Source organism: Meleagris gallopavo, chromosome Z, assembly GCF_905368555.1.
Source record: "Meleagris gallopavo chromosome Z, MGAL_WU_HG_1.1, whole genome shotgun sequence".
Taxonomy (NCBI): Eukaryota; Metazoa; Chordata; class Aves; order Galliformes; family Phasianidae; genus Meleagris; species Meleagris gallopavo.
In genome coordinates, this window is record NC_139435.1 from 17,354,722 (window position 1) to 17,381,713 (window position 26,992).

Genomic DNA, 26,992 nt, shown 5'->3' on the forward strand with positions numbered 1-26,992 from the left:
CAAAAGGGAATTCATGTGTTGCCATTCCTTGCATTGCTGTTTTGACTCTGGCTCCTAGTGGTAACCCCACATCTCATTACCAGTAGTGATGTAATCTAGAAAATTGCCACTTTGATCCCTGTATTTGTCCAACAGGTCCTGACAAACTTGCATAAGGTGTTCTTTCTATTTCTGTGTGAACATCCATGGGTCCCACCTAGCCCAAACTTTGTGGTATTCCAGCGTTGCCGCCATAATTTCCAATGCACCAAGGCTGATATTCAATTCTTTACAAAGTTCAAGGTCATAATTGCCTGATTCATGTGGATAGGCTGATCAAGATGCTCTACATTTTGTGGTGTGACATCTGTGCATAGCCACCCAGAATGCAGACTGTCTTTTGTGTTGCTATCGTCACTCTGGCCGCTGCCATTTTTTCCATATGGAGGAATTAAATGACACACCTTTGCTTCATGTGCACTTCCATGTTAGATGCCTTACTGTCAGACTGCTCCTCTGCTTCCATCTGTCATGCAAAAATGAAGTGTAACAGAATATGGATGGGAAGATTCAGCCTCTACTGCTATAACACCACATCCATCTCTGATGTTGCAGACCACTGTAATAAAATAGGTACTATTTTCATAACAGGCATTATGAAATTCAATTATTTTTTTTTATATCATCCAAGGGTGCTTTCTAATATTGTGAATCTTCTGCAAAAACTCTCTGGCCAACTTGTCTGTGGCTTTTCAACTCTTTCTTTTTAGGAATGCCTTCTTATCATTACATTTATCATGGTTTTTTTAAGTTGCACACAAATTGTCTTGAAATGCTTACACTGCCCTTATTCTTGAATTGATAGCTTCAAGCTGAGGTCACAAAAAATGTAGTCTTCCTGTTTAAATTTAGCAAAAACCCACAGTATTATTGTTAGACTAGGGTGTTCAGTGGTAAATTTACCATAGGAAAATTATATAGTTTTGCAATCTTTCTATATATCCCTACATTTCATTCTCCTCTTTTTGCATTCAAATTCTTTTCACCAGTGTTTTCTCACATTATTAATTATTTTTGGTTTTATGTTTTTATATCATTCTCCAAGGTTCTCCCCAGTTTAGTTCTTACACCTTTATCAGTTGCCAGCCATTATTCACTCCCCTGAACGACCTATTTCTTAGGTCATTCATCTTGATAAACTTCATTTGCAAAAGAGAAATGTACTAAAGCTTTCTTTTGCAAGGCGAATTCTCATTGTACTTTATGCAAGCTTTTATCTCAGACAGTGGCTAACAAAAAAATCACTAACATAAGGTTCATTAGCTATTACTTTCCCTTGATTACAATTTGTTTCTCTTTAGGCTGGATAATATAAAGTCCAGGTTCTGATAGTGCTTTCAAATTTAGAAAATAGTTCTTCCAGAAATATCCACTGTATGAAATACCATGAGGAGAATCATGAATATTCAGGATGCTTTTCTTGCTTTGACATTTTTTCTACTTGTGTCGACTCAATTTATCATCACTATTGCTACAGCCTTTCTTCTTATAACTCAATGGTTGCATACGCCCAGTTGCTATGTAAAGCCAGAATTTTAGTAGGATATTCTATTGGCACTTACCTAGTATCCTGTCAGAACATTACATTTTCTTCTCCAGATCTTCAGTTGTCCATAGTACAAAGTTTTTAATGTTAAATGCACTGTATAGATGGTAATTTTTTTCCCCTTGTCAGAACTCTGGTGAAGTAGGTGATACAGCGTCAAAGAGAGAACTGTAATGTGAGGGAGACTGCAAAACTGGCCTGTGGCTACTGGCAATGTACAGATGGGAGGCAGAGAGAACAAGTTACGGGCTGCTTAATTGTTTTCAGAAAATCCTCATAAAGTGTTTTTCTTCCAAGAGAATGTCTCTGGAGGTTATGTGGTTAGTTTGTATTAGTTTGCCTTTGCATTTAGTGTGAATTTTAAAATATTCCTATATTTTTATACATTTTTACTGAATAGAAATTTCTTACCAGCAGTCCTCGATCTTGCTTTTTAGCATTAGCATTTCACATTAGGGCTGTGTTTCCCCTTCTTCCACTTTCTCTCTGCATCTGTGAATACAAAGCTTTGACTTTCTTTTTGATGTCCTTCTTCTCTGACCTTGAACAACTTGACATTTTAACTATAATTTCACCCCTGTCTGTTGCAGCAAGCAAATACTATTTTAATTCCTACTCTGGGAGGTAACTTGTTTTCATAAAGAAACTCTATAAATGACTGTAGGTTAAATAAAATTTTCATCAGTATTTCCATCCTCCTCCTGGAAATCATCCCTGTTCATCATTGGTGCTCTCTGAATTGTGTGTAATAGAATGCTGGCTCATCTCCCAGTGCTTTCATCCTTCTCTTATCTCTCACAGACACATATAGTGTATTTTAATATGAAGCTGACTGTAGCACCAAGAGGACCCCTGAAGAAAAGAGCAAATAATGTTTTCTCCTTCACTGAAATAGTCATGTGAGCCACTACAAAGATTTGTTGAGCAGCCCATAGCAAAATGTGAACAGGTAGTTTGCCTGTGGATAGTTTTCAACTCCAGTTGAGATGATTACATTGGTAAAAATGCCTTCTCTCTCAAAGTTACATTTTTTGATTTTGAAATTCTGAGTTTACTGAAAGCAAAAATCACTCCACAGACTTTTCCCACATCATTCTGCTAGTTGAGGGTTGAAAAGTCTTGATTTTTGACTCAAGGCTTTGCTATCAGTTGTTTGTTCAGTTACAGCCATACAAGTAAAATAGAACTGTTCTTCTAATATAATCTTTTCCCTTATAGGGCTGATGCCACTGAAATGCAGTTTTTCTGGTGTTTATGTTGTGAGTACTATGGCTGTGTGTGACATCAATATATCATTTCCTCTACTGTAATACAAGTTCAGAATTTCAACTTAGAATAAGTGCGAGATAAACTCAGTGCTGCTTTAACAGTGAGGAGAAGTCTGGTTGGAATCAGATATTAAGGGTATGTCAGAGCTACACATCCGTATCTCATTGTAAAGAACCATGTCACTATGAAGGAATTTTATATTTCAGCTGAAACGATGCAATGTCTGTGATGGCAGCAGAGAACGAGAGCAGAGGAAGGAGCACCCTATGGTTTCTCTGCTCTCAGGGGACAGAGTCAACCAGGCGTCATGCTGAGGAAAGGAACAACCCATAACACCATCTTCAGCTTTCTTCCTGCCAGTGATGCTTTGCCAGGAGTTGCCTGGAAGCAGCCCAGGCACTTCACAGGGTGTGTTTCTGATGGCAAACCAACATAAATTAACAACGACTCTACTGACGCCGCTGTAGTTACACTGGTGAGACGCAGCCAGCTAATAGAGCAGCTCATTTGTCTTCCCCTAACCCTGGTACTTCAGACTCACACACCCACTGAGAGTGTTCCTTCCCGACACAGGGCAACCCAGCTTGGCTTGACTTTGTGGTACTTTTGGAAAGAGAAAGTGTTCTTGTACAAAATACTTTGTCTTGTGGTCCTCAGAGCACTGCTTGCCTCTGGTACAAGAAGGGTACACAGTGTTTCTAAAATATTTGTGCTCTCAGCACCCTTGTTGGTTGTTAGAAAAAGTTACCAGGTGACAGCCACAGATGCATACTTCCATGGCTACTGTATGTTGCTGCCCCACTTGCTCTCTCTTTGCTCAAACAAAAACCTGCATGACATACTGGCCAAGTCTCTCAGAGAATTTTATTTTCACTTGAATTCTTGTATAATAAGTGCATATGATTTATTGTGTTCCGTGCCTATGACTAAAGTTACTTGGCAGTTTTCCTCTCCTAGTGCGTTATGCGTTGTTGTGAGGACTGATTTCTCTGGATAAGCTATTTGTTTATGTGCTTTGAAAAATAGGTCACCTTTTTTTTTTTTTTTTTTTTTTTCTTTAGTAGCAGAAGGATTTATCCCATTCTGCTATCTGAGAAATTGAAAGCTTTACCTTCCAGTCCCTTTTTGTAAGCATAGGAAATTAGGACATTTACAGATAAAGAAAAGGTGCGGTGCATGCTCATGACTCATGTTCCAGCATCCACTTACAAAGTTAAACATACACTGTGTGCTAAGAAGACGTCTGGGAATGACTGTGTGCTTCCCTGTGGCTTTTGTCCCCACCCCCCAAATTCCTGCTAAGCTAAGTGGGAGTTCTGCAATTGATTTTCGTAGAAATTTGATTGGCATGAATAATTACCTTGTCAACAGCGTGTTCATGCTTGAAGAATCTAATGCTTAACAGTCAGTTATTTCATGTAAGGGCATTTTTTTTTCTGATGGTCTGAATGTGCTGGCAAGTTTGTATGTCAGTATTGTGCACTTCAGTATCACTTACAAATCACAAAGGGTGCTTCAGCTTACAAGCTGGCATAAACAGAAGTGGGGAAGTACATGATAGCTAAGAAGGTAAAATGGAATATCACTGGGGAATGATCCTGGGGATCAGAAGTCCATACTGTAAAATTATTATAATCCTCCAAATTCAAAGCTTCTGATAGTACTTGAGTATGTTTGTTTTTTACTCAAAAGTATCCTTTTTGCAATTCCTCTTTCTCCTCATTTTGCAACTTAGCTCTCTCTACAGAGCCTTACTGCCATGCATGAGCAGCAGCTTTACCTTCAGTGGAATGACAGGATTTACCCAAGAAAAGGATTTTTTAAGGAAATGACTAAACAAAAAATATAAAATGAATCTGTTTTTCATTTGCTTCTTAGCAGTCAAAATTGTCTTCTAATGTCAGTGACATGAAAAAAGAAATTGCTGCTGTCCCTTAATAGCTGTCTCCAGGAAACAGCATGTAACGTGGAGGAAATATACCCATTTTTGCACGTACTGTGCAATGAACTCAGTTCATACATTTTAAATAGCCTTTTGAGATGCCCTGAACCAACATGGGTTAGTTCCTAGACATCCTGGAATGCCTGTGAGTTCACACCTTCCAAGAGATACAAAGATGTTGCTGTGCCTTCCAGCTGAAGGCAAATGAGTAACTCTGCTGTTCTTTTATAGTACATTTGAGATATTCTTTCTGCTCTCAAGAAAGTGGGGAATGAAATAATTGCATTGTTTCTATAGAGCAAATATTCCAGGTTTGTATTTTTTAAATGTTAATGCTGCAAATAAAAATATTTTAAAAAATCAGCACTGTAGCTTTGCATGACAGAAAATTATATTTGATGGTTTCTTTTAGTTGCCGCTTTCTTTTTATCTGGAGTTTCACATTTCTTAGCTTTACAAGAAATGATTGCTAGAAATCTTGGTTTCATTGTTTGTTCTTAAAATGAAAGCTGATATTTTTACATAATCATATGACTTTGGGAGCCAGAGTTTTAAGAAAGAGACAAAGAAACTTCTGGCAAAATTCATGCCAACTAGCAAGACAAAGTAGGAAGCCTCCAAATCTTCCCATACTTTTTCTGAGATACTGATGATACTATTATGATATAGTGGCACATAGTATGCTACTATGTAGTAATATTGTATATACTGTATTTTACTAGGATTTTAATGGCATCATTATTTAGGACTTAAATAGAATTTACATTTCATTTCAATACCACTTAACAGGTTCTTGCAGGATCCCATCATTTGCTGGTTGGAATGAAAGGAGAGGAACACCTGAGACACTCCTACTATAGCCTGATTTGTACCAACTCACATTTTGTGCATGAAAAATTTGTCAGAAGACTTTCTCACTTCAGATGAAAATGATGTGTGTTTCCAATAGCAATGTAACACATCTGCATTGAAGGCATGAACTCAGGCAGCAGAAAGTTGGTAGAGCAGACCTGAGGCAGGTAAGGTCTCCGCAGAGCTGAAGCTCTGCAGCCCCTGTTTGCCTGATGGGACACCAAGCACAAACATCTGTTCTTGGAAACAGAGAGTGTGGAACAATTGTTCTGTGCAGAATACTCAGGGGAACTGGGCTTCCAATAGTGGATGATGGTTTTTATGTGGTTCTGCTCTGTGTTTCAGCCCAGTGTGCACTGACTGCCTTTGCCCTGCAGCTTCTGAAACAAGTTTCTGTGCTGTGCCTGGTCTTCCCCTTACTGCATTTTTTAAAAATGAAATTAAACACAAGGCCCTATTCAGACGAAAACAGGCCCTGCAGCTGTTACTGCCTGAGCTCTGTGAGGCTCTTGTTTGGAGATATAAATGCAATTCTTAAAGGAAAAATATCATTTTTCCAGGGGCTGTGGGAGAGGTTATTAAACGTTTTCTGAGAATCTCTTCAAAGAGCATGATCCTGCCTTCATCTTGGAGAGAACACTCATTGAACATACTAAAATGGATATGCGAGAATGAGGATCCTATGCAGCAAAGATGTAATAGTAGAGAAAGCCATGGCTGTCCAGAGTACCTCTTTCCCCTGGGCCTAGTAAGGCAACAGAGAGTACTGGCTGAAAATGTTTCTTCTTGGAAAAGCCTGTGAGAAATGCTCACAATTCTATTCCATGCTCTGGTATTTGAACCAGCCCTTCTTGACTTGTTGTATGGAGAAAAATGTGGATGGAATAAGTGATTTATAAGGCTTCATAGCAGGAATCTGACAAGAAGATGAGAACTGTAGTTCTCCTGCGCCTGCTTCTTCTGACTTAGGAGAGCAGCTTAAGGGGAGAAAGAAGAGGGATTTGTAATTTGCCTTCAACTGAACCAGCACAGATTTTGTGCATTTGCAATTTTACCTCTTTTTAAGAGTTGTTTTGCCAATCTGTGGGATATAGTTGGAGGCAGGAGTTAACAGTGGAGTTAAATCATAACATTCACAAAACAGAATCAGCAGGAGATTAAGATGAGTGTCACTCAGAGAGTCCTGAAGGGATGTGGATTTGCCTTTGTCTTTCTGTTTTATAGGCAGCTCAGCCCCAGAGCTCTGATCCAGATAACTACCCCACCTGTGGCTGCCTGCAATAAGTTTCAGATGGCTCCCACTGGAAGCAGCCTGCACAGGAGCAAGCCTAGACAAAATGCACATTGGATTTTAGAATAGATACTTTTAGCATCCAAGGCACAGTAGAGAAGGAAGTAACACAGGTTAAGGCTGTTCAGGAATAAAGAATGAAACTTTTGTTGAAATAACATCAGTTACAAAGGTTAAAGCATAATTGTACGTGAACCATCAGAGTGAGTCTGCGGTTGAAGCAAATAGATATCTTTACTCATTTATAGTGTATGGCAGCTTTTCAATTTCTTTGGTAACATGCATTTATAAGATGAGTGGATTTGGATCAGGTGAGGATGCAAATATTTAGTCATTGTAGGAAAATGTTACTGAATTTTTGTTTAAGTTCTGTTTTTGTCTATCTGTTGTGCAGGTGTTTTGAACACTGATACCGGAACTTGCTATGGCAAGTGAGCAAGTAAAAACACATTTATGTGATTGCTCTCCATTTTTCATCTCGGTTTTTCCTGCAGTGAGGTTTAACTTCTTAAAATGACATGGTATTTTATATAACTTACTACAACATGCATTACCAATTGCATGATAGTGTTTAATCTCATGTGCATTTATTTATCTGTGTTTTTTTTGTTGTTGTTTGCTTTTCCCTCTAATGACCTTCCAGGCGATTTTTAGCAATTTGACTTTTTTTTGCATAGAAAATAGGGACACACAGGTCAATGTGAATTATGTTTGGCTCTTTCACTTCCTTAATTGCCACAAAGCAGAGGTCCAAACATTCAGCCAGTTATTCTACAATTATAGCTGTTTAATTATGTTTTAGTTTGCATTTTCTGTACTTTCTTACCACAGGTTACTTGTAAGACTTTAAGTTGCTCATTCCTGCAACCTTGATTCAGTGAAAAAATGTCAGTGTGAGTTCAGCATGAAGCATATGGGTAGTTCCTGTGGGATAAAAAGTTATTCCAGGGCAAGAGTGCTGAGCCTACATGAAGTATGCCTTGCCCTCCAGAGTAGGCATTGGATTCCTCGTCCTATGCTCAGAAACAAAATGCTGAGGGTGTTCATGAGTGCTCTTAGCATCCATTTCTCTCTGTTTAGTTCAACTTGGTGACTGATTCAGTTCAAGCAACAGTCCAGAGAAATTGTGGTTGTAGCTTACCTGTACGGCCCAGTGCAGTGCGGTTTTGAAGTCTTTATCCACTAGAGTCAGGTCTGCTCCCTTGTGCAGTAGGGTCTGTGCATGCTGTGGCCTGTTGTGGAAAGCAGCCCAGTGGAGTGAAGTCATTCCCTGAAAGCCACAAATGCAGAGAGCAAATAAAGGTCATGCACAGTAATGCCCTTTGCATCTCCTGTAGCTGTAGAAAAACTAGACTGTTCTGAAACCACTGGGGATGGACTGACTCTTTTTTCTTTGCCTTGAACTGAAATAATTAGCTGCAATTTGGTAACTAGCCATAATGGGGAACCTTGCGATGATCTTTTTAGAGTTATTGCAGATAATCAGTACAAATACAAAGGCTTCTTTTGTACCTGACAGTAACTGTCTCAAATGATGTGTGATCATGACCATGATGGCCGGGGAGGTGGTTCCTCACTGCTAAGCTTGGGTCCTGTGAGAGAGGCCTGTTTCAGGCGTGTGCTCTGTCATAACACAGTATGGTGTTTAACTCAGACCATACCTTTAATTCAAAATAAGAATTATAAGCTGACTCTAATCAGCAAGCTAAAGAACTGCCCCAGTGATGTTAACAAAAGGACTCACAATATAAACATCTAACAATTACAGTTTATATTCAGAGAATCATAGAATCACAGAATCATTAAGGTTGAAAAGACCTCTAATATCATTGCAACCATCAACCCACCATCACCATGCCCACTAATCATGTCTCTCAGTGCCATATCTACGTGTTTCCTGAACACCTCCAGGGATATTAATTCCACCTTTTCCCTGGGCAGTCTGTTCCAATGCATTACCACTCAATCAGAGAATAAATTATTCCTAAAATCCAACCTGAACCTCCCCTGGTGCAACTTGAGGCCATTATCTCTCATTTAGGAAGAAAACAGTGATGGATCTGCATTTTCATTCCATCTTAGTAGTGTTCTGTCAGTCTCTATTCATAGAATTCGTGATGTGTTAATTTCACCTTCATCAACATTGTTTTATACACCCATTGTTTATTCTAAGTCCATAATAGTAAAGATGTTTCTAATTCAACATGTTTCTTAAAATTCATTCAGATTATTCAGATGTGGTAACTTTTTAATTTGAGCAGACGTGCTTACTATCTTTTACTACTGAAACTGTATGTCAAGGGTCTTGCCTGGGATCCAAAATGGTAAAAAAAAAAAACCCACAAATGTTAAGTGGAAAAGAAATTGGAACTTGAGTGGAACCTCATAAATCTAGTTAACAACAATTTGGATTAAACACAAGCTATAAAACATCAATGCAGACAAGCTAATCAGTGCATAAATACTAAAAGTGGTTAGCAGTGATTTTCTAAGTGAAAGCTTGAACCCCTTAACTTTTATTTCTCTGAACTATCAGATATATTATAACTCTTTTCAAGTCCTCGGGTGGGTTAAATATGGGTGATGACAAAATAAAACAATTGAACAAGAGCAGTTTTGTTTTTAGTTAGGTTTTCCAAATCTTAATCATGGGGGTTTTCGTTTCGTAAAACCAGAAATGAGGATTTAATCCTGTCTCACTGAAATTAATGAGAGTTCTACCATTGATGTCAGTGGGCACGTGTTTTTGGTACTGGGAACCCAGTATCATTGATGGGCTCCCACACCCTGTGGGTACTATTAAGGGAGAATTCAGTGAGGTAATCTCCATCTGGGACATGGATCCTTGCACCTAGCTCTGGACAGTCAGAACAATCACTGAAATTGGGGAAGCTGCAGTGTATCAGGCCAGATTTTTGTCATCTACTCTCAGTCGATACTGGCAAAAAGCAAGATTCTTGAAAAATCAGATTTCTGTTCTTACTATTGCTATCAGCTGAGACAGATATAACATGAGAGAATTTAAGAACTGTGCTTAGAGATCAAAGTTTTCCCAGGGTCAGTAGAAAATACTTAGAGAAATATTAAGAAATAAGGCTTAGTGATACACAATAATATAACATCTGATAATCACACTAAGGACTTCCTATGCCATCCAGACCTCCAAAGGATAACCATACATTTTGTGAAAAAGCGTTTTCTTTCATTTCCTGTAAAACTGCTGTCAGATGATTTCTTTGGGTGTCCCCATCATTTTAGATGTAAAAAACAGTGAATAATCATGCTCTTTGCATCTTCTCCATAGCATTTATGATGCTGTGGACTTATATTATACTGTCCCTCTGTCAGAGCTGAATGTCCTTTCATAGTTTGTGTGTTCTAATTATTGACCTGCCTGTAAAAGGAAGCCATTCTATAATAATCTTTGCAGATCTTTTCTGTTCCTTTTGCTGTACACCCTTTTTCAGATGACACTTGCAGCAAGCATTAAAGGTGTGGGCACACCAAGGATTGAGACAGAGCACAATGCTGTTTCCTGTTTTGTTCTCTTTTTCTTTTCTAATAATTTGTGTGTTCCACGTGTCCTTTCAGAGCGCCCACAAGAGCATAGAAGACTGAGCTGGTGGTAGCAGCACACCCAATGTGGGCAAGGGCCAACCTGCTCATAACCATCTGATTTGTACACCCTTCAGCGTCATCTGTGCTTTTGAGAGGGAGCATGGGGGTGATAACAGAAATGTCAAAGCTGCAGGGCTGTAAAGATCTAGAAATATGTAATATTAAAATAATAAAGTTCCTAAATTGTGCATTTATAAAAAAATATACAGCAATAAGATACATAAAAGGAGAAAAAAAGAAAAATGTAGATGATTGATCAGCAGTTTGATAACCACAGACAGATGGAATCCAGCAAATGGGGACCTGAAGCAGTCAGCAGCTATGTTTGCCTCTGCGAAGTGTAGTGTGATATCAGTTTTGCTGATATTTTGGCTTTTTCAGAGAATGTTTCTTTCTATCGTGATCTTAGAATGTTTCATAAGTACATCTACAGAAAGCTATGGTTGTGGAAACCAAATGAAACTTTCAGATGTACTTTTTACTGATACATATTCATGCATTGATCAGTGTGTTTCTCTAAAGTAGAAGACGGGAAATCTGAAGTGCTTTACTTGTGCCAAGAGAACAGCTCTGTTAGCTGAAATCGTCTATGAGGATCCACACTTCTCAGAAAACATTGAATATTCAGGGCCTAATACTGACGGTTGAACAAATGTCTTCCCTTTGCCAGGTGACTGCGAGCTGGATAAAAGTTCCAAATTGCATTCAGTGATGCACTGCAATCACTATGGATTGAAATTGTCATCCATGATTCCATGCAATTCATTAGCAATGTAACTCCATGCCAAGACAAACCAGATATCTGGTTTAGGTTGCTGTAAACAGTCTGCAAACCACCCTGTGGACATTGGAGGCTCATGTGAAGAGGGAAAATCGGCAGCTCAGTGGTGGGTCTGGCACCATGAAGATGAGAAGCATCTTTGAGTGTTTGCTAGTGTGAAGAGAAACATATGGAAAGACATACAGAGTCTCTCTTGTGCCTTGGCTTCTCTATCTGGACAGTACATCTGGGGAGCTGACACTCTCCTGTGCGTGCATGCAGGGTGCAGTTATTTAAGGATCAGACGATTTTTTGTCTTTCTGTAATTCTCCTGTGCTATATTAGGTTTCTGATATTTTTCTTGAGAATTTAATTCTTGATGATTGGACGTTTGGAAAAATTGAAAATTAAGCCCATTATCTAACTTAGGAAGAATCAAAAGCGGTTTATGTCTTGGCAAGTGAGAGAAGAGAACTGAACATGGAGAAATTTTATTAGTCTAAAGATGCATCATGCACGGTGGGAAGAATGAGATAGGGCTCTGCATGGTTTAGCAAAATGCATTATAGAAAAATTTGGCTTATGCATACTCTCATCATAAAGTTCAGTGGACTCCTTCTGCACAGCATGAACTGTATGATCCCAGGACCTGAGACAGTGGTTTATGGCACAAGCTCACTCACCTCATTGTCCTGATGATTAATTTCGCTAAGATTTGACTGCTGCAGGAGCACGTTCAGAAGCCTGTGGAAGCAATGACATAATCAGTGTACAGAACTACTGACTAAACCTGAAATTTTGACATTGTTTGGGAAAGAAGATGTGCAATTTCAAGACAAAGTAGTCTTAGTGATGGGCACAGGTCAGCATCTTAGGTCTGGGCTAGAAAAGCAGTTGAGACTTTATAGCATACTGTAACTGCCAGAAGTTTTGTGCTGGGAATCAAAAGCAGATCCGCTAGGAAGTATTCTTATATTGATTGTCAGGGTGAATCAGAGCATATTATATTAAATGTGTGCAATTTTTTTAGAAATTCATCCTCATTCTACTTTATAAACTTTTAAACAAACAGAAATGTTAATGTTTACAAAAATGATTTCTAGTGCTCCTTAACTCTCAGAGTAATGCGATATTGTGTATGCGCTTGAGTGTGTGTTTGTATACATGCATACAAACTGTAACAGTTACACATGCACTAACCAATTGCATTTGCCAAGGTTTTACAGTATTTTTGCTGGGATAGAGCCATTGTCATGGTATAAAATGCAGCAGTGCACTGGTTTGCTTTTGTTATGGGATATCAGACTACTCCCCTCTGGTGGAGGGAACAGCTACAATAAATAGTCACTGAAATATTAAGTGCAGTGATGTTTTTAACGCTGCAAAGGCTTTGCTTTTTCTTATGGCCTCCTATGAAGATGTTCTGAAATCACTATAGCTTTAGAGAAGATGATTATGTTTCATACTAGAACCAAAATTGTTTTGAGTAGATGAGTAGACCGTGGAAATGACTGTAACAAATAGTCTGTAACAAAGCCAAATCACATGGATGTTGTGGTAGATGTACTGTTTTTCTGATCTTAGCAAACGGAAAGATACTTATATAGTGAATCCCTAAATAAGATCGTAATGCAAAAATGTGGCTCATCTGAAGATGCAGATTTGTAATAAAGCTTCAAAACAGACTTTAAAATATATTTTATTATTATATATATATATTTTTTTTTTTGCAAGGACGTTAATAGAAAATTAAGTACCACCTTGAAGTGGGAATTCTGATAAACAAACAGATAATGCACGGATGAATGTATGCAACCATGCATTGATTCTCAGACCTAGAGTACTAAACAAAAATCTTTTGTTAATTTCATGAGGGTAAACTTTAACATCTTCCATTTTTCAGATTGAACTGTGCTCATCAGATCATTTTGAGAGTGTTGCATGAGAAATTTTTTTTCTTTTCTCAGAAGTAAACAACTAGACGTTATTCAAAAGAATTTATTGTTGCTTAGGGATGATTTGTCTGTTCTGCTGGGGAAAAATCTTAACTGTTTGTCAACTGTTTGTCCTTCAGCGGACAGGAAGTCCAGCTTTATTTTTTTTCTAACTAGTGTATCTCTAAACGGTGAAGACTGTAAATCTCAGCACTTTATCAGGGCATCAAGGCCATTTACATATGAGTGTATTCATTTGTAGTAAATGGGCGCTACACCTCCTTTTCTTAATCACATAATGAATGAATGGTATTGTGGACTCAAAGTATGGAAACTGAAGAGAAGGAATTTTTATAATTGTGATTAATTTGAAAAAAGCAAAGTGGTAAAGCAGAGACATTTTATAGTCAATTGGCTCAATAAACTCCAACCAGAATCTAAGAAATTCACTATTTGAAAGCAAGTCTAAGTAAATGAGGGCTACTGAGCAAAGATAACATGAGATTACTATAGTATGCTTGTAAAACCCCTTTATTTTTTTAGTTTTGTGATCATTAAGTTACACGGTTCTGTAGTTTAACCTCAGATATCTTTGAAGAAACCAGTGTAGAGAAGGACATGTCACTCTTTGAGTATAAAGCATCTATCAACAACTCTTGGCTCCCTTGAATTCTATATAGCAACAGCAGGACTAGCATTCAATGTGTAGATATTTGGCCATCCTAACTGAGATTTCTCTGTTACCTGTTCTAAAAGCTAGAGATCAGTAAGTTCGTGGATTCCCTTTCCACCTTTTCTGTCACGTAGAACACGTATTGATGCAAATGAATCCATTATCACATTAAGATGCAGAATCATAGAATCACAAGGTTGGAAGGGACTTACAAGATCACCTAGTCCAAGCTAGCTGATCACAGTCTCCGGCATTATGTGTGGTTCATGCACTGGAAACACATAGGGTTTAGCAGAGCATTCCCAGATTTTAAAGTTTAGCTGAAAAAGCACTTCCTAACACACCATTACATTTGCCCTTTTGGTAATGACACGGCATTCAGTAGAATGGCAATGGCCAGGATGGAAAAGCTGGGCATGGGTAACCCCAGATGTAAAAGAATTAAACTGCTGACAAATTCCTATTTAGAGTAAAAGTATTTCTGTGTCCATGAAGAATATGAAAAATGTTCAGGGAGTGCTGTGTGCTGCAGTTAAACTATAGTTGCACCCTTTCGAGTAGCAGCATGGCAGAATTGTACAAATGCAGATAAATGCACTCACACTATTGCAGAAGCTTCGAACTATTTCCTCAAAGTAATGCACAGAAAGCAGTGATGAATGTGGAAAATGAAAAAAACTGTCAAAAGGACTGTGAAATAAGATCAGCAGAAGTGCAGAGAGCTCCGGTCTGATATGGTTACAAAAAAAAAAAAAAAAAACAACCCATAACCTCCATGATTAAGTCACAGTGATATTTTATATCTGCTAAATGTTTTACCTGTCTCCAATGTCCCCAGACATGACATACTTAGGAAAGATTTTTGAACAAATTTATTCAAATGTACAAATCAAGTCTCAAAAAGCACTTGCTATCATCACAGATGAAAATGAGACAAAGAATCTTTCTTGCAATTTCTGATCTACGCATGCTTTAGCTATTACAGCACCATAAATAAGAGTAGTTAAAAATCACAGAATCATAGAATCATAGAATGACTTGGATTGGAAGGGACCTTTAAGATCATCTAGATCCAACCCCCCTGCTATAGGCAGGGACAATTGCCACTAGACCAGGTTGCTCAAAGCCCCATCCAGACTGGCCATGAATGCTTGCAAGGACGGAACATGCACAACCCTCACAGTAAAGAATTTCTTCCTAATATCTAATCTAAATCTGCCCTCTTCCAGTTTAAAATCAAGACAGTCCACCAAACCTCTGCTTCCCCTTTATAGGGGCTCTCAGAGAGATTGTCGTGTGGAAAACTTTTCACACATGTGCTGTACTGCTTGGAGGAAACATCCAGAAATGAAGCTTCTTGTAAAATTTCTCTTGGGAGGTGAAGAAGGGTTGAGGGAAACCTAGAGTTTCAACTTCTGTTATATATATATATATATATCTTTTTCTTGCTTTTGTGACTTTGTATTGGTCTCCTCACCTTTCTTGGCTGTATCTGTTATAGAAGTGCTGTGCAATGCTTTTCCCTCTTTCTATCCTCTCCTCTTTATGATAACCATTAAACAGAAGGGCAAGTCACAAGTGCAACTGTCAAGGCTAACCTTGTGACTTGGTCTCTCCTTTGGACTGTGTAGCTGAATTGAGGACTACCTGCTGAGATTCAATCAGCAAAAGCTGCGGGATCCTCAGACATACCTCACGTCGGGCTCTGCAGTAGCAGCATGTAGTGGCAGCCTCCCGTTTTTATCAGGTATGTTTTGCTTAGCACCATTTCTGAGCAGACTGACACAGCCTTCCAACCAGCCCTAAAAAAGAAATTGTAGTATGTCAAAGGGGAAAATAAAATACATCAGGCCAGGTCTTTGCTCGGTGGTTCTGGCTTTGGCATGTCACTGGTTGTTTCAGCCAGCTGAGGAAATGGTCTTTGGTTTCTCCAACATTGGTCTCAGCACTGAGAATTTTTCCCTCTGGAGTCTGTCTCAGACTAATTCATCCATTAAAACAAAGTTTTATTTACAACACATTCTTTTCTTCTGCATCTGTGGCAAGTACTGAATGTGTAAACAGTCATTAAAAACCTTCTAATTCCTGTAAACCTAACAAATGCTACACATATTCCTGCATGTGAATTTAAGTATACCAGGTTAAACCAAGAACATGAACACTTGATCTAATTTCCTTTATGGTATTTTAGCGGTGATATCAAATCAATACTAATATGCCTTAGAGTGTAGTCTTATAAGGATTGTTGCAGAAGTTTGAATTGACTGAAAACAGCACTGAAACAGATGGGATGAGTCAGTTCTTGGACTAAAACCTTGTATTGATCACCTCAACAAAACAACAAATAAATAATCTGGTTGTGATTGCATAAATCTTTCAGTTCCAGGAAATGTACCAGGAAAAATGAGCGTGTGTTTAAGTATTTTCTTTGAATCTGTGCAAGCGATCAATAAAGACCATTCCCTCCAGTATGATCTATGTTGGATCAGCATTACCAGCATTTATAGAGAAAAAGAATGTTGGAATCGGAACATATCTGTTGTGGTTCTTGATGGAAGTATGACACTACCAAATTCTGCATGGGATTGTGAGCACAGAGCTCTGTTGAATTCGGTTCTCTGGACAGACATCGCAACCAAATGCTCTCAAGACCTCTGATTATATCCATCACAGAAACAGAAATGGAAACTTTGAAGCCTGGGTGGCTTAAATCCTTTCCAGTCATTTCTTTTTCTTCCCAAAGAATATTTTTCCCCTGTGGGAAAAGAGGGAGGAAAAAAGGAGCATGATACTAATTACAGGATTTTTTTTTTAAGTATCTGGCAGAGGAAATGTTTGTGCTGAAGTAAGTGGGGCATGCTCCTTGCACTGAATGAAATGGTCTGTTTTGCTACTTTATACACATATTTTCTGGCTGAACACCTAACAGCTGAGGAGAAGCATTGTTTTCATACTGAATTTGCAGGAAGATGCAAGGGATTGATTTAATAAAGGTGCCACTATTTTTGCTCAAAAGTACTGGCATTTATCCAGTCAATGGTCAACCCCTCTGCCCAACTAATGTGGTCCCCTCTCCATGCATCCTGAATTCCTTCCAGTGTGGAGCAGACCAGACAAGGAGAAGAGGACAATAATTGTGTGCCTCAGATGGAGAGCACCGGAGCACCACATCTCCCTTCCCCAGCTTCTTCATGGGATGTCTTCCTCTACTGTTGCTTGCAAGTGGGTTAACTGGGAGATTGGATCACTTAAGATTTGCACTGACACCTGCAGCACCTTGCACCTGGCCATTCCAAGTCCAGCTCTATAGTGAAGCGAAAAGCAGTGCTCAAGTGTGCAGGTAAACATGACAGTTGGCCACCCAGAGTTGAGACAGAAATGCACTCCCTGCTGAACAGTAAAAATCTGATACTGAGAGGGAGAAAGGAGAAGTTAATCTGCCTATAAAGACCGGATGGAACTTCAAGCTCTTTTCCAGTGCACAGGAAACAACTGGCTTTTCTGAAAACCATGCAGAGGACCCTGGATGTTGTGAGATTCCCACGCCACATGCTGATTTTGCAACTGAAAGATGAAGGACACTCTGAAAGGAGTTTTGATCCTTTTCTGAGAATCTTACAGAGCTCCCAGTTTTGCATTATAGTGAACTTTACATTTTCACTGCTATCTAGAAACAAATCATAGAATCGTGGAATCACCAACATTGGAAAAGATCTCTAAGATCATCCAGCCCAACCATCCACACATCACCAATATTTTCCACTAAAATATTTAGTTCTTTTTTTTCTCTACCCATTTTTTCTTCCACCCCCCAGTCCTGATACCAGATAAGTTGCCAGAGATAAACTGGTACGTCCACATGCATCTTGTGTGTTAATATTGGCTCCCATCTTCAGTAAAAGCTTCACTGTATCGACCTGGCGCCCCGACACAGCATGCATCAGAGGTGTGCAACCTGGGGAAGAAAGTCAAATCACAGAATGACAGAATTGCAGGGATTGGCTATTCTTCTACAGTTTTTATTAGTCAAAGCCATAAGATAGAGACATTTCCTTATTTGCTGAGGTTAGCACTGGCAAACTAACAAGCTTTTTCTCTCGCGACTATCCAACAGCTGTACTCAGCTTTTTGCAGGCAGGCGGTAACTCAGCAGATTACCACTGATTACAAAAAATAGCATAGCGAAAACACTGCCTCATTAACTCTGCATCTGGAGAGAACATTCATTTTCTACTCTCAGGATTCCTGCATGAACTATTGGTTTCAGACACTGAAAGATGATATCCTTCAAAGTGAACAGTCACCAGGTCATGCTTGGCTAATTTTCTCAAACCAGCTTCATCCTGTGTTCCTGTGTTCAAAAAATATATGAAATCAAACCCTGTTTCATGCAAATGTGTGTCTTTGTGATGATTTTTTAACAACTTATTTTAATGACTGGATTTGCCCTGGGATAGTTTTCTCTTGGTGAGAACTTATTTTATATTCAGCAAACCACTTCTGTGCTGGAAAAAGACTGAAATCCACCATCGGACTTATGCAGATTTTCTTAATGCTCAGTATTACGGCATTACTTAACTGCTTTCCTTTCCTTCCATTATTTTGACTGCTGAATAACAGCAAAGACTTTCCTGAGGAATCTGACAGAGCAATTTAAAAGTAGTAAGCTGGGAATAAACCTGAATATTAGAAACCATAATATGCAACCAGGTGCAAGTGAAGAGTAATGATCCTTTCTGAATTCACTAAGACTGCTGAGCAAATATATACTACTCAAGATAAAGTTATGCCATATCGGCAGGATACGGACACATGTTTTGTCTTGCAAGACTGATCTTAGTTACATTTGCACGTACAAAACAAGATTATTCTGGAGCTGAAATGCTCCCCTTTGCTGATCAGTCTGCCTCCACTCATTGCCCTTCATACTGGCAAGGATTAGAATATGCAGGGTTAATCTCAATCCTTTGAAAGAAGTTGCAATCAAATTTTTTTGAATAAACAAGGACTTCCTTGAGAGAAGCTTCCATAGATCCGTAGCTTTAAATCACATGGGAAATAGATGCATGTAAAAATCAACCCCAGGAGAGTGCTTTGTAGGAACATTACACAGTAAACTAAGCAGAAAGGAAAAGGAGTGGAGTCTTACGGGTTATTTAGATCATCACATATTGCATGGTTTGCCTATGGGCAAAGAACCACAAAGCAAAATATTGTATTTTTTGGTGTGTGTCTGTGCACATGCTATTGAAGTGCAAATTACTGGAACCCTCTGCTCCAAGGACGTGTGGAATGTATAGCATTTGGCTTTGATAAAAACTCTGTAATGACAGAAATTTCTCAGCATCTTCTTAAAGGCTTGTTAATGTTCTGACTGTATCAAAACAGCTTATTTCTATCCGATCATGCAAACACAGGATAAAAGAATATCTGGATTATACATTTATAGGGGATTTTCCAAAGAGTAACACAAGTTTCTCATTTCCTGTTACTAAATATAATTTTCCAAGCACGAGAATCAGGACTTAAAATGGAAAATTTAATGGCAATCCAAAGCAGGGATTCCCCTGAGAAAAAGCTCAGCCTCGTTTACCCTCACTGTCGCAGCACTCCAGGATGGAGGGATCTTCTCGAATGACTGCAGTCAGTGTGTTCACATCACCGTTAGCTGCCGCCTGGTAAACCACAGTCAAGTCAGTCTCTTCTGCTGCATCACCTACAGGGAGGAGTGTGCCCATGAGTAAGCCGGGAGCAAGTACAAATGATTAACAGTGAAAATAACAATACGTTTCACTGAAATGGTATGACTGTATAACTTGAGATGGAACAAAGTGTATCCAAAGAGCATTGTGGCTTTTATTAGTCATTTCAAACTTTCTTCATCATTTGCTTCCTCCAAAAACTACTGGATGTAAACGTTGAAATGGCATTACAAAACTTCTTTAAAGTTTCCACTTCTCGTAAGAAATCAAAAGAACAATAATGGAACATGACTTGAGAAACAGTGAAGTAAGAACTGAACTGGCTCATCTTGTGCTTGACTGCACTTCCATGAGAGAGTTTGGCATCGAAACACAGATGTTCTCAGCTCCTGTGCTATCCTTGCACCCCTCTAAAGATGGAGAATTTATCCCTCTCTCCAGGTGTTTGGGGAATGCTCTGTGCACGGGAGTGCACCTCCAGCACCTCTGTTTTGTGTTAACAATGCCTGTGCATTTAGTGTGCACAGGAAAGTTAACTCTTCTTGGAACCCATGACTAAGGTGTATTTCTTGTACAGTAAAGAGTACATTTCTGTTTGCTCTGAAACCTTACTTGCACGGAGAGAAGGAAACTAAATAATATAAAACACTGTTAGAATTCATCCCCATTAACCTTGCATTAATTATTTGCACTAACTATAATAGCTAATTCTAGCTATTATAATAACTGGCTATGAACTTCAAACACAAAAATGTTGGTTTGAAACATTTTCCTGTGTTTCCAAATAATGATGTTGGACTCTGATTTTACAGGCTGGCACTGTCAGACTAGGAAGCATTTCTCAGCCTGTCCCTGGACCTCAGTCAGCCCTGAGCTCACCCCTCTGAGTGCTGTGTCCAACGAGGAGAGCCACAGTCCTGCCACAGAACCAGTCAAGAGCTGGCTAAAGAATGCATTCAAATGCATTTTTCATAGAAAGTATCAATACTCATCAAGGAGACTGTCATTAATGGGTTGAAAGGGCACAGTTCTGCACATTTTCTACTAGTGATGGCAGAGCAAAACTGAAGGACATCTGCAGCTAATAAAAAATGTCCCAAACCCCATATTCTGAATGATGTCTCTTAGACAAAGTGCTATAAAACCGTCTTACTCCTCAGCTTCTGAGATTTCAGAGCAAACATAAAACAAAAAGCAGGTCTGCTTGAAATTACAAAGGCTGTGCCAAGGGGAGACACGTCCTGCTTAAAATGAGGAGTGATGCAAAGCCACATGCAGTCTTCCAATGCCCTCAGTGAATCTGTACCTATGTGGCATTTTCTCAGTCCCCTACACTTACATAGGAGTACAGCTACCTGCATGAGAGAAGAATGAAACAGCAGAAAGGCACAGTTCCATGACAGAATATATATATATATATATTTATATTCTGTCATTGGTATTTCATGAGATTGTGAACTGATATTAAAAAAAAAAGGTTTCTATTTTCAGACATAGGTATTGACCATGTGTTAATATGTATTTAAGCATCTATCCAAATATAACATTCGCAAACATGAAGATAGCTGTTATGAGGTAAATTTTCAGAGAAGGCAAGAGAAGGAAAATCCCCAATCTGACTGTGAAGCAGACAGTGGAAGAGGTCTGGGGAAAGCCCGAATGCTTGATCTAAGCAAAATCAGTTTCAGAGGCACAGGTAACTAAACAGATCCCTCACTTAGATGGTTAATTTATGGAGAAATGATGTTTCGCCCTGTTGTAGAGTCCTTCCTAGGCACTCAGCAATCAATGGCAGTCAGTGACAATCCATGACAATCAGTGACACAAGCTCTAATTTTTCTTGTTAGAGTAGGTTACTAACTTATGTTTTTATGTCTATTTCTTGCTTTTATTTGGCATTTTATAATTTAGAAACATTTATTGGAAGTCAAAATGATTAGCTACCAACTTTTAGTAATACTTTCTTGGTTGGGATTGGGATTGTGTGCTTTTCAACTCTGTGAGTTGTGCAAGTATGACCAATGTGGAGCAGCATGTTGCCTTCGTTATCTTGTAGAGATCCCTGAGTTGAAACTGCATTATTCTTATGACCTTCCACTCAGTGAATTTAAAAAACAAGTAATTATTTTATATGGCCCTCTTAATGGAAGGGCAAACTTCACAAGCCTGTCTTAGTCCTGGATTCCAAGCAACCTTTCTTCTTTACAGGTAATGTTAACACAACAGGTTTTTGTTTCCAGAGGAGTGACTGAGATGACTCGTTGTGATGGCGAGACTGCACATCCCGTGCTCCACATGCCTTTTGGCTTCAGACGGGCTTTCAGCCTCTTAAATCCAGCAGTCAAACAAGTTGATTTTTTTTGGTTTAAATCTGATGTTACAATAAAGTGCTCTAGTGTGCACTGTTGGTCAGCTACCATCTCATCTTTAATTTTGAAAAGAGGAGTTTCTTATCCCTGCTGACTCAAAGAGAACTACATCTGCAGTGAGCTGTACCATTCACCATGGCCACGGGCCAGAGCTACAGAGCAGAGCTGTGATGCTGTGTTAGCAGAAGTAAAGCTGATTTCTAAATAAGGCCACAAAGTCAAACAAAGGAAAGACAGGTTGGAGTGACTTTTCCTTATGCTTGCGTTTTCTGGAAATAAGAATCTGTGAGCTGTTCAGAAAAAAAAGAAAAAAAGTAGGTGTTTTAAAGAGAATTTAAAGAGTTGATAAAAAAATCTTTTTCATAATCAGTGTTAATATTAGCACATTAATATAAATTATATTAATTTTTTTATGTATCTTTTTGAGTGTTAAAAGATCCTTGAAGTTGATTTTAAAATATTTGCCATCCTATTCATATGTGGAATAGGAACCTGCTTTAACTCTGCACTAGGCTTTGTATAGTCACCCACAGGTGGCCTTCTCTCCCTGAAACAAAATCATCGCCCTCTGCTGTAAAACTTGGCTGCCATGGAAATGCAATCAGCTTTTACCCTGGGAAAGGTTGGTTTGTCAGATCTGGAGTCCTGGATGGGGACTTGGGAAAACTGCATTGCTGATAATGGGCTGTGGTCCACCAAAAGAAGGGTGGCCAGCAAGGATAGGGAGGTGATTGTCCCCCTCTACTCTGCTCTTGTGAGGCCCCATCTGGAGTACTGTGTCCAGGTCTGGAGCCCCCAGTACAAGAAAGACAGAGAGCTGTTGGAGAGGGTCCAGAGGAGAGCCATAAAGATGATCAGAGGACTGGAGCACCTCCCTGGTGGTGAGGTGCTGGAACAGGCTGCCCAGAGAGGTTGTGGATGCCCCATCCCTGGAGGTGTTCAAGACCAGATTGGATGGGGCCCTGGGCAGCCTGGTCTAGTATTGAATGTGGAGGTTGGTGGCCCTGCATGCGGCAGGGGGGTTGGATATTCATGATCCTTGAGGTCCCTTCCAACCCTGACCGTTCTGTGATTCTGTGATTCTGTGATAATAAATCTGTCTTCAGCAGTGCTCAGATTCCTATTTCCTCTCCGCTCCACTAATGCAAATTTCCTTTTTCCTCTCCTGACTTGTCTTTCAACTTACACGTTTGATACAATTCTTAATTTCTACTCTGCTGGAGATTCTGCCATTCACAGAACTAGACATTTCTCCCAGAAACTCTGAACTGTGTGCTGCTGAGACAGATCCAAAACAAAAGTGGGTTGCGCAGTGAGCTAGATGGTAAGCAAGGAACAAGGCAGAGGATCATCACAGGTGTTGTTCATTTTGGCCACCTTTCAGAGTTTCCCAGGAGGTGCCATGAGCACTGGTACAGTGCCTCTGACAGCTGCATCTGATGGCTGACGTATGGGAGAGTTATGGAGAAGCTGGTGTGGGGGAAGAAATCAGGTACAGACTGTGTAACAGAGTGGTCATCAGCTCTATGATTCATGTAAATTTTAAACTTTTTGCTGTTTAGAATCATTGAATCATTAAGGCTGGAAAAGATCTCTAAGATTATCAAGTCCAGCCATCAGTGTATCCCCACCATGCCCACTAGCCATGTCCCTCAATGCCACTTTAATATGTTTCTTGAGTACCTTGTAAGTTCTGTTTTCCAACTGTGAGTCAGGAGCAGAGTAATCCAGTCAGAAGAAGAAATTTTTCATCTCCTGAGCAGACTAGTTGCTACCTAGGGCAAACTGGTAGGAAGATGAAGGCATGGAAACAAATTTGAATCTGGGACAGATTCCCTCTGCCCTTTTTGATTCAAGTGCCTTCTCCTCTGTGCTTTGCTTTCCTCTGAGCAATTGTCCTCCCATGCAGAGAGAGGGTGCAGAGCTGAATGAATGACGGATGACTGAATAAGTCTTCCCTGCACCTTCTCTAGCAGAGCATGAACTCCAGTTCTGCTAGGGAACAGTGGCATGAAGCCAAGATTAGGTTTTGCTCTTCCCCACCAGAAGACCTAGCTGTCAGAGCAGCGAGGTGCATGGGACATGCTGTTCCCCTACTGGCAGGGGACACTGGGCCAACAGAAACTAAAGAGAACTATGTGGTGCATCTGGCATAAGAATAGGTAGACACTAATTCTAGTTCTGGAGCATGACCAAGGATGCGGGTGGGGTCTCTCTAACACAACCTATGTGGCTCTGGTGTGGAGAAGAGGGGAAATGGTTATGTGGTCTTCTGATGCTTCATATGGCAGGGACTAGGGAATTTGAAGAGGTCCTGGATGTCATTCACCAGGCTGTACCAGGCTGCAAGTGATGTAGTCTCTTGTTCCATTCTCTTTCAGTTTAACCCTCCCAGGAGTGAGGGGGTCTGTCCTCCATCTGCAAACATGTTAGCTGTATTTCTGTGGTTTTACTGCCCTGTAAATGCCAAGGAGCACTTCTGTTGTCTTATATACACGATATTTTGGAAAATATTGTGCTATTCATGAAAGTGATTTTCAGGAAGGCAGGAAGTCCATCTCACAGCATGTGTGTGGAGCAGAGGTAGGGAAAAACAGCTGTGAAGCTTTTTTTCATAGCTAAAATTCTCAGAAAGAATCACAGCTAAAAGCCAACCTACTTGAAATGAGCTGCAGTATTTTAAAAACGTGTCGTTTGTCCCACGTACAATAAAAGCCTTTTGGTCTGAAAGGAGATACATAAAGAAACATACAGAAAGATCACAGGATTCACAGCAATGAAAGTATACTCAATTAACACTCTGACTTTCATGTGAAGAGATTGTGCTTTACACAATTCGTGATGTCGGCTGAACTGTTATTTTACAAAGCGGCTATTAGGTGTACGTAAGTGCCTGCTTTCTACTGCATTGGATTTGTAAGATCCAAATAATGTCACTGCATGTTGGCTGACTGTACGCAGACTTGACAATGATGGATTCGGACCCTGATGAAATTCATGGGCTTTTAGAGCTGAAAGCTGGATGACAGAATAATTTATGTTCACCAGTAAGAAGAAATATTTATACATACAATTTTCTGCCCTCTTTCAGTAAGCAAACATACTGTATTCCCACCCTGCACTCAGTAGCGAAGTGCCGTATATGATTTCCCACTGCTTATCAGCAGATGCTGACAGTTGTGTGATTTCACCAAGAAGATGCTGCTTACTTTCACCAAAACACAATGAATCCCTGACAGCAACTGAAGTGCAACAATGCAGTCTCACTTTGCTGCAATTTACTGTTACAAACAAGGGTTTGCATCCACTGAGCATCCTCTTATCCCCATTCTCTGATGTTTTAAATAATATAGCCACTCTGGCTGTACTGGGGTAACCTGTGTCAGCATTGGTGGCCCCCTCCTGGGTGTGGGACATGGGTGGATGAGTGCAGATGTTGGAAACCATAACTCGATCTATAATATTAAAGATTCATTGATTGTTCAACAAAGTAATAATCCCTGTGTGTACTTGGCTATGAATGTGACCATCCAGACCTTTTCCTGATTCCTTTGTTTAATTGTTAAATATCTCAAGCCAGGTACAGAACATGAATGGCACCGAGCAGTATTAAGCAGAGAGGAAAGGCTTAGCTTCTGGAAGTCTCACTCTGCTACCGCTACAGATGAGTGATATCAAATAATTGTTGCAGAGACAGTGTGATTTTCTTTCTTCACTATTGTTGGAGGAATTTTCTGATAACTGGGATTGAGATGGGATTGTAGGGGAAGATATATCGGTCTGATGGATGTTGATCAGTGTGTTTAATACATGGTCTGCATTCTGTCATTCTCAGAAATCGCTCCAAAGAGTAACAATGCTTCTTTTCCTCGCAAAAAAACTCTTCATTAAATTGGTAATATGTCAAGGCACTCAATACTACTTAGCTAAATCCATCATACGCTTTGAACAGAGCTGCCTTTGCGGGTGAGTTCAGTGTCCCTTACGGCGTGCTGCTCCTGCTCGCCCGCGTCTCTGCAGCCGGCAGGAAGGCGGGCAGCGAGGCAGTTCGGTGAGCCGGCAGTCCCGTGGCCGTGCGGCTGAGGGGTAGCGCCGGAGGGCGCCGTTTGCTCGGAAGATGCTGCACGAGCAGCGGAAGGTGGGGTTGGGAGATGGTGCTGTACGGGAATAGTGATAGAATCAGCGTGGAAAATGTCCCAGCGAGAGGACAGCAGCAGAGCAGGAGTCAGGAAGGTACTGGCAGGTATTGCCTCCCCGCTCTCTCAATTGTATCCAGATAAGGCGGTTTGGATCAGTGGTCTCCTTCACTGCTGTCTGCTCCCCAGCCCTCTCTGCTCCTCCAACCCTGCTTACACTCCATCCTCCTTGCTGGCACCAAGCTCCCTATACACCAGCCAGCCCCGCAGCACCAAAAGCGCAGGGTGTCTCCGTGCCCTCGCTGTGCTCAGAGCGCTGCAGCAGCTGCAGGACAGCTCCAGAATGGCTGTTGGAGCTGCTGAAGCTCGGTCAGCCCCACACCTCTGTACTTCTGGAGGAAATGTTCCGTACGTCATTTGAACATGACCCAGGACGTCCTGTCCCTGTTTGTGTGGCACACAGCCCCTCGGTACCCTTAGTGTGGGGCCGGCGTGGCCACATCAGCTGGGGCACTTTGCGAGCATGTGCTGGAAACAGCGGCTGCTGCAAACAGATAATCTTGCAAGCTGACTTGAAGAGAAATGTATTGGAACACAGATGAGCGAACATGACTGCTTTCTGCTTTGAGAGCGTAAGAGGAATACTACTATATTTTTGATTGTGCATTAAACAACAAGAAAGAAAAGCTTGTCTAGGCAAATAAATACAGGACGTTTCATTCATTTAATTTAAAAACAGACAGAAAAGAGGCACTAGTATTTCCATAGCAACCTTATCATGTAGAAAATCCTCACTTTGTGGCATTTAAGGACATCTTAAATTCATAATTACGGCAATACTTACCTATACGGCTAACATTT

The 26,992-nt window shown here is 40.1% G+C and overlaps 1 protein-coding gene across 3 annotated transcripts in view; it reads right to left on the reverse strand.

Moving 5' to 3' along the window:
* ANKRD55 (ankyrin repeat domain 55) overlaps positions 1 to 26,992 on the reverse strand; it is a 51,774-nt gene that overhangs the window by 23,863 nt on the left and 919 nt on the right. For all 3 annotated transcript variants that reach the window (XM_085213909.1, XM_010725432.3, XM_085213910.1), the window contains exons 2-6: positions 19,518 to 19,640; positions 17,749 to 17,879; positions 15,617 to 15,726; positions 12,001 to 12,061; positions 8,081 to 8,209 (exon numbers count right to left, since the gene is read on the reverse strand). In XM_085213909.1, coding sequence (XP_085070035.1) covers positions 8,081 to 8,209; positions 12,001 to 12,061; positions 15,617 to 15,726; positions 17,749 to 17,879; positions 19,518 to 19,640 — 554 coding nt within the window. The remainder of the gene's footprint in view (positions 1 to 8,080; positions 8,210 to 12,000; positions 12,062 to 15,616; positions 15,727 to 17,748; positions 17,880 to 19,517; positions 19,641 to 26,992) is intronic.